Source organism: Halichoerus grypus, chromosome 8 (genome assembly GCF_964656455.1).
Source record: "Halichoerus grypus chromosome 8, mHalGry1.hap1.1, whole genome shotgun sequence".
Lineage (NCBI taxonomy): Eukaryota > Metazoa > Chordata > Mammalia > Carnivora > Phocidae > Halichoerus > Halichoerus grypus.
In genome coordinates this window covers 784,579-798,142 of record NC_135719.1, presented here as the reverse complement: position 1 = coordinate 798,142, position 13,564 = coordinate 784,579, and the positions used below count along the sequence as shown (strand labels likewise).

At 59.4% G+C, this 13,564-nt stretch overlaps 1 protein-coding gene across 2 annotated transcripts in view; it reads left to right on the top strand.

The window, feature by feature from the left end:
- Window positions 1-13,564, top strand: part of RASGRF1 (Ras protein specific guanine nucleotide releasing factor 1) — a 101,698-nt gene that overhangs the window by 87,489 nt on the left and 645 nt on the right. For both annotated transcript variants that reach the window (XM_036068685.2, XM_036068686.2), the window contains 4 exons: window positions 116-313; window positions 4,114-4,193; window positions 10,411-10,528; window positions 11,494-11,562. In XM_036068685.2, the coding sequence (XP_035924578.1) occupies window positions 116-313; window positions 4,114-4,193; window positions 10,411-10,528; window positions 11,494-11,562 (465 nt within the window). The remainder of the gene's footprint in view (window positions 1-115; window positions 314-4,113; window positions 4,194-10,410; window positions 10,529-11,493; window positions 11,563-13,564) is intronic.

Here is a 13,564-nt window from a genome sequence, read left to right as displayed (position 1 = left end):
ACTGTCTTGGGATTTTCAAACAGGCAATCGTATCATCTGCAAATGATGGTGATTTATCAGCTTTGCAATACTTATGACTCTTATTTTTTTCTTGTCTTATTGCATGGGCTTAAAGATCAGCAACTTGATTGCTTCAGAAATCATCCGCAATGAGGACATCAACGCAAGAGTGAGCGCCATCGAGAAGTGGGTGGCCGTGGCCGACATATGCCGCTGCTTGCACAACTATAATGCTGTGCTGGAGATCACCTCGTCCATGAACCGGAGCGCAATATTCCGGCTGAAAAAGACGTGGCTCAAAGTCTCTAAGCAGGTGCGGGCGGGAAGCCGGCGCCATTGCCTGCCTGGGGCTGGGCTGGGCTGGGACACCAGAGTGCTGGCCTCTGGACATCCATAGGTGGGGAAAGCACAGGGTGAGGGCCAACACTCCCAGGAGAACCCCTTCTCCTATATCACCTGGGACCAGGTATCAGGCCCACCAATATGGCACTGGGACCCACGGAACTTTAATTCCCACTTGAATAATTAACACTGCAAAGCAGGGCATGTAAGACAGTGACGACTGGTCCAATGTTCTTCTCCTTGTGTTGGGACAAGAGTGGTGGCTTCGTGCAGATTCGTGCAGATTCCGATGCAGATCTGCAGGGCTGCCGAGACAGTGGCCGGATGGTCTTGCAAGTTCCTTCCCAGGACTCTAGTCTCACCAGCCCTTTTGGCCACCAGGGATAATCAATGATCTTAAATGTGAGCTTGATCTTTATTCATTGAGAACGTGATTCTGAAATGTGGATTCTTCCTTGGGAATAAAGTTCCCTACACTAAGGTCGTGAGGAGGCAGCTCTCCTAAGAGGAGCACACCATGGGGCCACGTCCTTGGTGCACGCGGTGGATGCCCCAGCCCCAGCCTACACGTGTGCAGGAGGCTGGGCAGGTGCGGCCGAAGGGCAGAGCAAGCCTCTGAAGGCACGGGTAACTTGGCAGCAGAGTCTGGTCCTGCCGCCGGTGGGCTCTGGGGGGCCCGGTGTCTCCAAGGGGCGTGTCTCATCTGGCAGCTCTGCATTTGCACGCTGAGTCCTCCTTACTGTTCTCTTTATTACCCTCCCTCTCACCACCCTCATGCCAATGGCAGGTCACAATCCTGCGACCCCAGGCAGGCAGCAGGTCCATAAATTCCTCTTCCTTAGCTAAGCAGCCCGACTCAGGAAGGCCTGGGATGCCGCCCTTCCCCACATCTGGTCACCCTGGCCCCGGTGACAGTGAGCCTACAGCGTGTTACAGGATTGGCCCCGCTCCTGGCAAGCCTGGGCCTCTCGCCTCTTCACACACAGACACGCCAGGGCTAGGACAAGGACAGGGGCTCCTGGAAAGAACAGAGGCTGGAGCTCGGGAACTCAGGCATGTAGGCACATCTGGCCGTGCATGGCACGCGGCGCTGGGGACTCCTGAAGCCGGGGGCTGAGCAGGCCGCTGTGGGACCCCCGAGTCATCCAGGCTGGTTTGGCCTGTGAGGGCTCAGGCAGGGCAGGTGGCAGAGTCTGAGGGCCTAGTCCGGGTCCACATCTTTCTTCCCCTGCCCTCAGACCAGCCCCACTTTCCCACCACACTGGGGGCTCCGTGACCCTCCTGGCCTTGTTCCCCAGCGTCACCCGTGGTCTGAAGTTGGGAGGGAACCACCTTGACCATCCCGAAGTCTCCCGTTCTCTTAGGGAAGTGCAAATGGAGGGCAGCTAGAGGTCAAGGCGCATGGCCTGGCCTGCATTCTCGGATGCCATTCAGGACCTGGGTCCAAACATCAGAGGTGCCTCGGACAGCGCACGCAGACCTGCACACTCGGTGGCCCGCTGGGCCCTGCTGGCTCCTCCCAGCCCTGTGGCTGGGCCCTATGCGTCTGCACGGTGCCTGGCCCGCACCAGCCAGGGACGGTCGCTGTCCCTCTGCAGGTGTCCCGTGGATACTTGAGACCCACCAGAGGGGCTATGTTTCTTAGCAGGCCTAAAACACAGCCCCAGCAGCGGGTTTTCATCGTTGGCTTGAATGTGCTGGCCCAAAGCGGGAAAGCATTAGGTCCAAGTGCAGGCCAGCCCGTGCAAGAGCCAAGCAGTCAGGCTTAGGTGGGGACTTCTGGCTCCATTTCCCTGTTCTTCTCCCATCCGTTGCCCCATCCTCTTGAAAGGGGGGGCCCCCTCCAGGTGCAGATGACTAACAGATCTGTGTGTCGCCCCTCCAGAGGATGGTTGCCTTCTCGGGGGGACAGAAGTCTCTCTTTGGCCAGCAATACCTCGGGGCCCCTTTGGGAGGGAGCAGCCTTGGCCATCCGGAAGTGTTCTGTTTGGTGGACAGGAAAGGATGAGCTTCCGGGGGCTCTGTGATCATCTTTGGCCTCCACACCACATCCAAGGCAGGCTCCTCGCTTGGTCTCTGGTTTCAGTGACATATTCCAAGTGCCCCTTATTTCTGCTCGCGGCAAAGACGCCCAGGGTCCCGGGGGCCTGTGTCTCCCTGAGCTCCTGGTCCCACCAGGAGATACTTGAGTGGCTTCGGAACTCCGTTTTTTAAGCAGTGGCTGGGAAAATCCAGTGGTCTCCCAGGCTGCAGAACTCCTTCCTGGACAGAGCGACGCCCCAGAGGAACACAGATGTGGAAGGAATCAAAGCATGCCCAACTCAGAGCCACAGATTGGCCCCAAGTGTATATCCCAAACCTCCACATGTGAGAATATCCTCCCTAGGTTCCCACGACCACTGGTGGTGATACTTCGTCCGGAGCTATGTGGCCCCTGGGGCCTCCTGATCTAGCTTCTGTGGGGCCCACAGTCCTAGGATATCTGAGCTCTTACTGCCTTTAGGGAATACCTGGGCCTACCCTCCCATTCTCCAGATGTGAGTCTGGAGACCCAGCACTCTGCAAGGTGTGTGGCCTTGCCCGTGTGCTCGCTGAGGCCGGTCGCAGCGCCCAGCCAGGCCCCCCGGTCCAGGACTCTCAGCCCCTGCATCTGGCCTCACGCCTCAGGTCCTTCCTCCCAGGCGGGTGGGAAGGAGGAGCGCGTGGGGCAGCAGCCCTGGACAGAAAACTCTGGAAAAGTGCAGGGAGGACGCTGAGACGCCGGGGCAGGGGTGGGCCTGGGCGTCCAGGCTTCAGGACGGATCCGTGAGGGCAGCCATTTCGGGAGGAAGCAGAATCCTGTGCCCTTGGCTGTGTGTGTCCCTTTCACGGGATCCAGGACACATTTCTGCTTTGAGCAGGGTAGGTCCACACCGGTGACGACGCTTCTCATCAGTCGGGGAGCAACCTGAACGGGGTGCTCTTCCAGCCGCGCCCCTTGGGAAGCACACGTGGGTCTCTTCTCCCATCGTGTCGTTTTCTGGGGGCAGACTTCTCAGAAAACGTCTGGCCCAAAGCTTAGGGGTTGTGGCCCGTGTCCCCTCAGCCATGGTCTGGACTTTGAGGACGGGAGCTGGAAAGCAGGCTCACTAGTCCACCTCCCCGTTGTGTAAATGAGGGAGTGGGGGCCACCGAGGTACAGGGGCTCCCCCGGCCGCGCTGGGGAAGGAGCGCCAAGCCGGACCCAGGGCGGCCTCGCTTAGGCCGAGGTCAGTCTCCAGCCTGACGTGTGGCAGACGGGACCCTCAGCCGGGGGTTGGCTCTTCCCCTGCAAGGCTTGTTCTAGAGGATCAGCTCGTCTGCCATCTTCCTTCTCGATTCTTACATTCGCGTGGGGTCCTGAGAGCTACAGGTGAAGGTGTATCCCTTGGCCGCAACCCTGGGGTTCAGTGCGCGAGAGAGGCTCTGCCCTGGAGGGGGGGCTCCTTGCAGTTGCCAGCCCCACCTCCACCCCCCATTCCCAGGGTGCCCAGGGTTTCCAGGTCCCCCACGCCCCACCTCCGTGTTTCTGAAGGGTGCGTGTACACTCGAGACGCACAAGACGGGGTCCGTATCTGACTCTAGGAGTTGGGGGGTGAGGTTCCAGACTCAGGCGGTCCCCGGAAACGCCCTGCCCCGTGACGGGGCAGAGCAGAGGGAGTTCTGGAGCCCCGAGGGCAGCCCGTGGAGTGTGGGCCGGTGCCTTGGGCCTCAGTGCGTGCCGCGTTAGTAAATGCTTCTAATTCTTTCTAGACAAAAGCTTTGATTGATAAGCTCCAAAAGCTTGTATCATCAGAGGGCAGATTTAAGAATCTGAGAGAAGCTCTGAAAAAGTAAGTGTGTGTCATTTTGTCACCATTACTGTTTAAATCGTAGAACCGCATTGCAGAGGCATTCACAGGCCACATCGGCTGGAGCAGGAGGTCTGTCTGTCTGTCTGTCCGACCGTCTACCCACAAGACCCTTAGGCACCCCAGACCTCCAGGGTTCGTTCTCCGTGGTCTGCTGGAGAAATCCCAGAGTCTCGGTGGCCTTTCCCGAGAAACAGAGAGAGAGGAGGGGGCACGGGGAGCATGCTACGGTCCCCATAAGCCCAAGAGCTGTGATGCAGAGGCCTCCATTCTGACGTGCACACTTGCCCACATTTCAGTATTTCTGACATCAGAATATGCCCTAAAGTCAATGTATTTATTTAATGTGATTGCATTCCTTTTTTTAATTGAGAATTTGTCCCCAAAACAAGACCGCATTGTGCAGAAAATGGCATCTTGGAATCAAAGAAATGCAGTTTTGGCAACAATTGTACCCCCCAGCTGCACCTTACTGTTTGCAGAGCCCCGCCAGCCGCACCTTACTGTTTGCGGAGCCCCCCAGCCGCACCTTACTGTTTGCAGAGCCCTCTAGCCGCACCTTACTGTTTGCGGAGCCCCCCAGCCGCACCTTACTGTTTGCGGAGCCCCCCAGCCGCACCTTACTGTTTGCGGAGCCCCCCAGCCACACCTTACTGTTTGCGGAGCCCCGCCAGCCGCACGTTACTGTTTGCGGAGCCCCCCAGCCGCACCTTACTGTTCGCGGAGCCCCCCAGCCGCACCTTACTGTTCGCGGAGCCCCCCAGCCGCACCTTACTGTTCGCGGAGCCCCCCAGCCGCACCTTACTGTTCGCGGAGCCCCCCAGCCGCACCTTATTGTTCGCAGAGCCCCCCAGCCGCACCTTACTGTTTGCAGAGCCCCGCCAGCCGCACCTTACTGTTTGCAGAGCCCCGCCAGCCGCACCTTACTGTTTGCAGAGCCCCGCCAGCCGCACCTTACTGTTTGCAGAGCCCCGCCAGCTGCACCTTACTGTTTGCAGAGCCCCGCCAGCTGCACCTTACTGTTCGCAGAGCCTCCCAGCTGCACCTTACTGTTTGCAGAGCCCCCCAGCCGCACCTTACTGTTTGCAGAGCCTCCCAGCCTCAGCCCTCTTGTCATTAGACCAGGATGGTCCTGTATCGATGGCTGTCTTGTGCCCTGTAGGATGTTTAGCAGCAGCCCCGGCCCCCACCCACAAGATGCCAGTGCCCCCTCCCCAAGTTCTAACCACCAAAACTGCCTCCGCTCATTGCCGACTACCCCTGGGAGGCGAAGTCTCCCCCCGGAGAACCACCAGTGCACGTAGATTCTCCCATCCTGCTTCTCCTGACGAGGACACTGAGGCCCTGGGGCCGTGGTGACAGAGCCAGAACTTGGCACAGAGTGGCCTGTGAGGCCGGCACTCGGTGGTTTGCCCAAGGCCGCCTCCTGTGCGGCTCCAGGCGAGCTGTCCCAGCAGAGCAGAGCCCCAGCCCAGCGGTACCCGCTGTGGCCACTCACAGTCACCCCCGCAGCTGTGCGCTTCAGGCCTCGGTGCTGGGCTCTGCCGTCCTGCCATGGGCCGAGCCGGGCTGGCCTCGCCCTTTCCTCCCTGCACCCCGTGGAGAGACCCTGGGCCACCCCGGGGTCCTGGCTCCTTACGGAGCCCACGAGCGCCTGTCCTGCCGTCAGGACAGACCACACGGTCACTGCCCCCAGGGCCTGGGGATGAGGCAGACCCACCCCCCCGGCAGGCCTGCGCACCCCGCTGCCAGCCCCGTCTGCCCTCCTCGTTGGCCCCCCGCCACCCCGGCCTGTCCTTTGCCAGCTCCGTGTGCCATTGCTGTGCGCATCTCCACGTACTTGTCCTCAGACAGATGTCCCACCCGCATCTGTGCCGTCTCTCTGGTGCCTGGGCTCCGCGGAGCCCCCTGGGCTGTGCTTGTGGGGGCTGCCCCATCATGCATTCTCCAACCTGTTCGCCCGCCCCGGGCGCCCCTCCATCCGCCTCCTTCCCATGGCTTCCTCGTCCGTCCGCCGCCGCCTCCGCGCCTCCATGGCCCCTGTTCTGTCTCAGTCCCCGTGCTGTCTTCCTTCTCCTCAGCCTACGTCAATGCCTGTCCCGGGCACCTCCGCTCCCTGCCACGCGGGGCAGCGGGGTCTCCAGGCATTCTGGGGGCTGAGGCCTTCATGCAAACCAGGTTCTTGTTTTATGGACGCGTGGGCCAAGCCTTGCAAGGGAACAAGAGATTGGGGAGACACGGGGCAGATGTGTCCTGTGCCCCTTCTCCGGAGGCGCTGTGGTTTCCCCGTAGATCTGTGCCGTGTGGACCCCTGGGGGTCCGTCTCACCAGGCAGGGGACAGTGGCAGTCTGTGGGCACAGCGGGTGACCCGGACAAGGAGCCGTGCTGAGCCTTACCACGTGGGTCCCAGCCCACAGCACTATGACAATGAATAGCCTTATTACCTTTACCAGTCAAGACTTCACCCCTACGTCTGACCCCTCTTCCTCTCGCCCACCTTCTTAAATCCCCCCAGGTCCACCCACAGCGCTGGCTGTATGCACCTGTCCCCTGCCCAGAAGCCTGAGCATGACCTCATCTGCCCTGCTCATTCCCCAGACCCACACCCTTGAGGAGCCCTGAGGCTGTCCCCTCCTGTCTGCCTGCCAGCCATCAGGGCCTCCCACAGCTCCGTGCCATGAGATTTGGCTGAGATTTAAATTTGACAGTAAAATTTGGTCACCAGCCCTTTTGGGGTCAATTCTGGTTTTGCCCCCCGTCTAATCTTAACCCAGCGCACATTTGCCTATCTGCACGTTCGTTGGCTTTAATTTAAATAGGAAGCCCGCTGTTAGAGGAACCCCGGGGGGCCGGGCTTTCGCTGCAGGCGGCTGGATGAGTGAAAGACGGGTGGCCCTGGGGGAGCCAGTCGGCTAGCTGACCCCCAGCCCCTCACCAGCCCCTCCTCTTCACGGGGGTGAAAATCCACCCATCTGTGGGGATACAAGGAGTCCAAGAGCTCCAATATCCCAAATACCTCTTCCCGCCTTGATTTTCTGCCTGTGCCCACCCAGCAAAGTCTGGTCTCCCGTTAACAAGACAACAGAGCAGTTGTCCAGGTGGCAAAAAACAAGATTGGACTCTGGGCTCCACCCCCACTCCTGCCCCATGGCAATTTTTTCCCCCAAATCTGAGTGCCTAATTTTCTTGCACCACGTGCTGGAGGCTTGGACCCTGGCCACAGGGGTTCCGGGCCACACAGCCCAGCCTGAGTGCCCCTCACACCCTCCCTGGGAAGGAGAGGAGGGCCCTAACCAGAGGCAGCAGAGTGGGTGGGAGAGTGGCCCGTCCCCCCCCGGGGCAAGGCAGAGGAGGGAGAAGGGAGAGGTGACCCCTCGGTGGAAGCCCACTGGGCAGCCGCCTCTGATTTTCAGTTGCTGGTACCCTGTGATCTCTGTTGTCCCGCTTGACATCATCAAGAATTTCTTGGTGGAAAGAAATATCCCAGCTGGGAACCCCAAACAACCACAGAAAGGCAAGACCACATCTAGGCCCAGAAAGCCAGAGGCATCATTTAGAATGGAAAGTGGGGCACTTTCCTCTCTTCTCCCTAAAACCCCAGGTACGGGCATGTGAGGGGTCTGTCAGCAGGGGAAGCCACCCCATACCAGCTCTTGTGGGTGGGCCCTGATCCAGGCAGGGCAAGACCCCACCCAAGAGGGCCCGGGGTGCCCCCAGGGAAAGCTCAGAGCTAGCCAGACGTAGGGGCCCTCAGCACGCTTGCCTTTCCTTCAGGTCAGTCCCCACACAGGGGACCCTCCCCAGTCCCCTGGGGACCCTCCACCGGCCCTCTCCTCCGCACACCTGCCCCCACCTGCCACCTCCACGCCGGCCACCCCACACAGTGGCCGACACGCCTCTGGGTTTGGGTTACTCACGTGTGCTCGTCCCCGGGCCCCTCCCCGAAACACCTCACTAGGAAGCGGGGAATAGGGACAGAGTGGTAGTGGGGCTGACGATGCCACTTGCAAGTGACTAACTCACACGTCGGCCGTGTTTCTACAGCCCCCCCGTGAGCTGCCATAAATAGGTCGGGGAAAGCCACCTCCATGGTCAGGGGAACGCCTGATCCTCCCCACTAGTCTGGACAGTCGGAGACCTCATGAGGCCCCCGGGAACACTCTGCGGCCACATGGCCCCCCACTCCCCCCTCCATCCCAGACAAGAGGTGCTTCCCGGCCTCGGGTCACCAAGTTACCCCATCAGGTGCGGAACCAGCAGGGCGAGCTGGGAAGCCCCGTCAGAGGCCGCTGGCCAGCAAGCTGCCCCCCTCCGCCGGCCCCGGGGCTCCTTCTCCATCTTTGAACTACGTCTCCGTCCGCCCCGAGCCCGTGCCTCAGACTCGCAGGGTGATGGGCGGGACGTGGAAAGCCGGGCCTGTAATGGTCACAGACTGTCTGGTGGGACCCAGAGACTCCTGCCAGTGACCCTTGCAGGTCTGGCTTTCTTTTTAAATCACAACCCACAGTAAAAATATATATATTTTTTTTTAGAAATGCATATATGCATAACAAGAACTAAAACTTCACAAAGCAACGTATACTTTTGGTCCATGCAATGAATTCAGATGTTTTCTTTTATTCTGTTTCTGACTTTTTTTTCATTTAAAAAAATTCTGATCAACACTTGCTAAATTATTTTCAATACCCAAGAAAGAGTCAAGACCTAGAGTTCAAAAACCGATTGTCCTGTCCCCGGTCTCCCCAACTCCAAGGGCCCACCTCCCACCCGCGTGCCAGCCGTATTTACATTCACTTAGCAGATCTCCCTATAAGTAACTCACGTTTTCCCAAAAATCAATGTAATTAAGAAGGAAAACGCTATCAGGGCAGTAAACGGAAAACCACCTTACTTGCCATCATACAAGGTTGCCACCATAAATAGATACGGTGGGAACAAAGCAGTTACTGAGTTCTGGCTGGGATCCCGGTCTTTGCCAACACTCTGAGACCTGTTGCTACTTGTTTACAAAGGAAGAAGTGGGGGAGGAAATGGCCAGTGTCAGAAGGCGTCAAAGCCATTCTACCCCCAGAGGAAAGTCTGGTGTTTCTTACCGTAGGAATCAGTGTTATTTAATAGAGTGTCCCCTGGCCTCACTCAACCATCTGAGCAACAAAAACCGCCTTCGCCACCCGCTCACCTGTACGAGGGGAGCCTCGGGACCCCGAGACCTGGCCGGGGGTCACACAACCAGCAGGCGCGGGGCGGAGGCTGGGGTTCTGTTCTTGCCCCCCATCCCCCGTCCTCCCCACCTCCCCTTCCTCTAGAGGGGCAGGTCGCCAAAGAGGAGACAAAAGTGAGAGGGTCTAGGAAGGGGGTCAGGGCACCTGCAGGTACGTGCAGAGAGCCCCCTGCATCTGTGTGCTGAGCTAAGAGGAGGCGGCGGGACACTGTGAGGGCCCCCTGAGGGCACTCCCCGGAGCTCTGCCGAACATGGTGGCCGCCGGACCCATCACTCAATCAGCCCCTTTCCTGGTCCCACCCAGAGGCACTGGAAGACGCCACCATTGAGCCGTAACCGAAGCCCCTGCTTCAGAGCCACAAATCAGAGAGGTGTAGTCCATCAGTCCTGGGCCCCATCTCCCAAAAAGGCCCCCCAAAAAAGTCACCTGTCATGGACACTGTCCCCCAACCCCCTGCCCAGAAGCCACCTGCAGGAGGGTGACCTCAGAGGGCCAGCGTTTCCTGCTCAGGCACCCCCGTGCTTGGGTGGGCAGGACACCCCCTGGGGCCCGATGTGGAGGCAGAGAAGTCTCAAGGAGCGGAAAGACGCTGGGGGGCCGGGTACCATAGCTGGCAGAATGGGGTGGGGGCTGCAGAGTCCAGCGGGAGGTGACTGCAGAGCAGGACTGGATGGAGAGTTTCACTGGAGGGACGGGGGAGGGGGCTGCATCCAGGACCGGGCGGAGAGGCAGGGGAGGGCTTTCTGGCTCAGGGAGGGAGGGGGCCATTGGTGGAGAGACCCCGGGCCCCGCTGGTACCGTCACCCCATCACCCTCAGAGCCACTTGACAATCCTGGGCCCAAGAGTTCCCGTGATTCTCGGTGGAGAGAAAGCCCTTTGCCTCCAGCAAAGCAGAAGATGCATGCAGGGCGCTCTGTTAGTAGAGGCTCATGGTTCTAAATGAAAAACTCTTGTTTAATGCCATTCGCTTTGAAGTTGTGACCCCCCCTGTGTCCCTTACCTGGGGATGTACCTCACCGACCTGGCCTTCATCGAAGAGGGGACGCCCAATTACACGGAGGACGGCCTGGTCAACTTCTCCAAGATGAGAATGGTGAGTCTGCCGGGGCGGCGGGGGGGCGTCCAAGCCCAGACCCGAGTCCCGGGACCACCGGGCCTGCTCCATGGGGCACGTGCTCTCGGAAGCCTGGGTCTGACTCCTCCAGCGAGAGCCGGGGCTCCCCCGCCAGCCAGCCTCCCTGCACCCCCTCGGATCACGCCCGCAGTGGAAGGGGGGGTGCTCTTGGCACGGTGTGCCCCACCCCCCAGGGGAGCAGCCTGAGGTTCGGAGGGGTCAGTGACCGGCCCACGGTCACCCTGCGGGTGAAAGGCAGAGCTGGGTCTCGAGCCGCGTCTGCTTGACCCAAGGGCTGTGCCTTTATTTGCACCTGTTCTTTTAGTGTCCATACGGACACTTGCTTCGTGGGGCCCCACAAAATCATGAACGCAGCACCTCCCAAGCGCAAGCGAATAGGTTTCAAATTTTCCCAGAGATTGCTGGGGCCTGGGAGGGGGCGGGGGCCAGAGTTGTAGCCAGCCCGTCTGCCTTCTCACGGGACGGGACGTTGGGTCGGTGCTGTGTGATGGGCTTCCACTGAAGATTTCCTTCCCTAGAAGGGCTTCTCCGTCAAACGCAAGCTGGGAGCACCATCCTGGGGACGGGTCGGGGCCCCCTCGCGGGGTGCCTGCCCACAGCGGGCATTCAGAACGTGGCAGGTGCCCTGACCTTTGCTGAGAAGCGGGGGCTGCTTTGGGATGTTGGCCAGCCTGCCCCACTCGTGGAACGATACCGTTTCTGTTCCTTGCATCATTAACCTGTAGAGTTTTGACCAGTCTCACCCGTGGGAACAGGTTGCTGGTTCAAAGGAAAGCACCTGCCTCGGTGGGGCTTCCCAGGGGGCGGCGTGTCTGGGAATTAGGAGACCGACGTCAGGCTTGGCTGTTGGTGCCCCTTCTGCGCTGCGAAGTGGGGGCACGGAGACAGCAAACTGTCTTCTTAAACACTCCTCCTTCTCACAGATATCTCATATTATCCGAGAGATTCGCCAGTTTCAACAAACTGCGTATAAAATAGAACACCAAGTGAAGGTGAGCGGCCCGCACCCCGTCCGTCCCTTCGGTTCTCACACAGGTGCTCTCTCTGGACCACCCCCTCCTCCCTCATCCCTCCACATCCAACCCCCTTCGCTCGCGGGCTCCCCTGGGCGCCGCTCCAACACCAGCCCTGCCGGGAAGCCCTCCCTCTCCCCTTTCCGCTGACCTTCCAACAGCAGGTGCCGACCTTGCTGCTCCCGGCCGGCGATGGTTGGTGATCCCGTCTGATCCCCCACCAGGCAAGGGAGGCAGCGTTTACAACTTCCTTTTGAAGAGGAATACGCTCCCTAGTTGCACAAGTCACAGGTGGGAAGGGCAGGCGGTGAAAAGCCCCCCAGCGACCAGGTCGCCCCCAGAGGCAGCGGGATCCCCATCTCTGTGCAAACGGGAGCTCGCCCAGCTGACTAGCTGTGACGTGGCAGCGTAGGACACCTCCTTGCTCCGAGTCCCTTTCTTCCTCGACAGCGTGTCTCAGACCATCGGCCTCACAGGCAGAGAGAGCGCCTACTTAGCCAGCTCTCGTGATGGGCGCTTAGGTTCGGTCTGCCCTTGGCTGCGACCTCCAGGGCGGCAGAGAGCACACGCAGGTCCACGCAGAGGGGTGCTGCCCGCGTGGGGGCCTGCGAGCAAGACCAGCTCTGGGAGGCGGGGAGGGCCTGTCTGGGGGTGACTGCCGTAGGCAGGCCAAGCCAGGTGAGCCTGGGCTCCCGGAAGGATCCGGAACCTGGTCCTGAGGACCCTGGGAAGCCAGGAAAGGAGCTTACAGAACTGGTTTAATTGCATTTGTAAAGACAGCATGTTGGTCTCACTTCACTCTCTGAACCGTGTGCCCCGTTTTACAGATACAGTCACTGAGACTTGCTGACCCAAACTCTGGCTCGAATCCTATGATCTCTTCTCTGCCCAGAGATCCGTCCCCTCCCATCCAGAGCCTCTCAGCCTTCTAGCTCACAGCTCACAGAGCGTCCAGCCCCAGACTGACCACCACGCACCCCAGAAAGTCAAGCTTCACTTTCCTTTACTGCAGATTTGCCCTCTGAGAATCTGTTTTTGAGAAGAACCAGTGGGTTATTGATGGGGCCCCTTTCCCCTTGCTCTGTGTTCATTCTGTCATTCCACATATATTTCTTGAGCACGTGCTACGTGCCAGGCTCTGGATCAGGCCTGGGGCCCCTTCTCCTGTCCCTAACCGCTTCCCGGGGGTGCTGTTTGCAGCCCGTCTCCCCTGACACAGAACTGTGGGAGCTCGACCTTGAGCATGCTCGTGATGGAGAGAACTAGCTCGTCCATGTGCTGGTGCCCACGGGTCCAAATTTCTGTAGGTTTATCTAGAAAGGGGTGTTGGTGGGAGGCTGGAGCTGGGCGAGGAAGACCAGCGGCCAGACACTCACGTCTTTATCAGCGGGTATGGGCTAATCTAGACTGTGATGTCTGGAGTCCACTTCCTGGAGGTGTTGGTGAGAGCCATGAACCAGACGGTCATCCCTGTGTCTGTGACTGGGAGCCAGCGTGTTCGCCGCTCCCGCCCCCACAATAGCACAGGGTCCAGGAGCCAAGATGCTCGCGGCAGAGACCTGATTTTGCTTTAGCAGCCATCCGAAGATTCCCAAATACCATGTAAGACGTGTGATGTGTTTGGTTCCACAGCTGACAAATGAACGAGCCTTGGAAGGACTCTTGGCGAAGCTGGGGCTTCCCCGGGCACCCTCAGGCACATCTAATTGTAGGAACCCAGCCCGGCCGTGGGTCCTCCGGATTGTCCACTCCAAGGTTTTTCCCCGGAATGAGCCGTGCAAGACCAGACGGGGAGCCCCGGCCCTCACCCAGCCCGTTCCCACTTTCCTTCCTGGGGTGAATGTGGCTTGGAGCTCTGTCAACCTAATGTTTAAATCTATCTTCATAGCATAAAGACACGTTGAGAGAACATGTAAACCCCCAGACACCCACCCACCACTTAGATTCTACACTTGACATGGTCGATTTTTTTTTTTCAAGA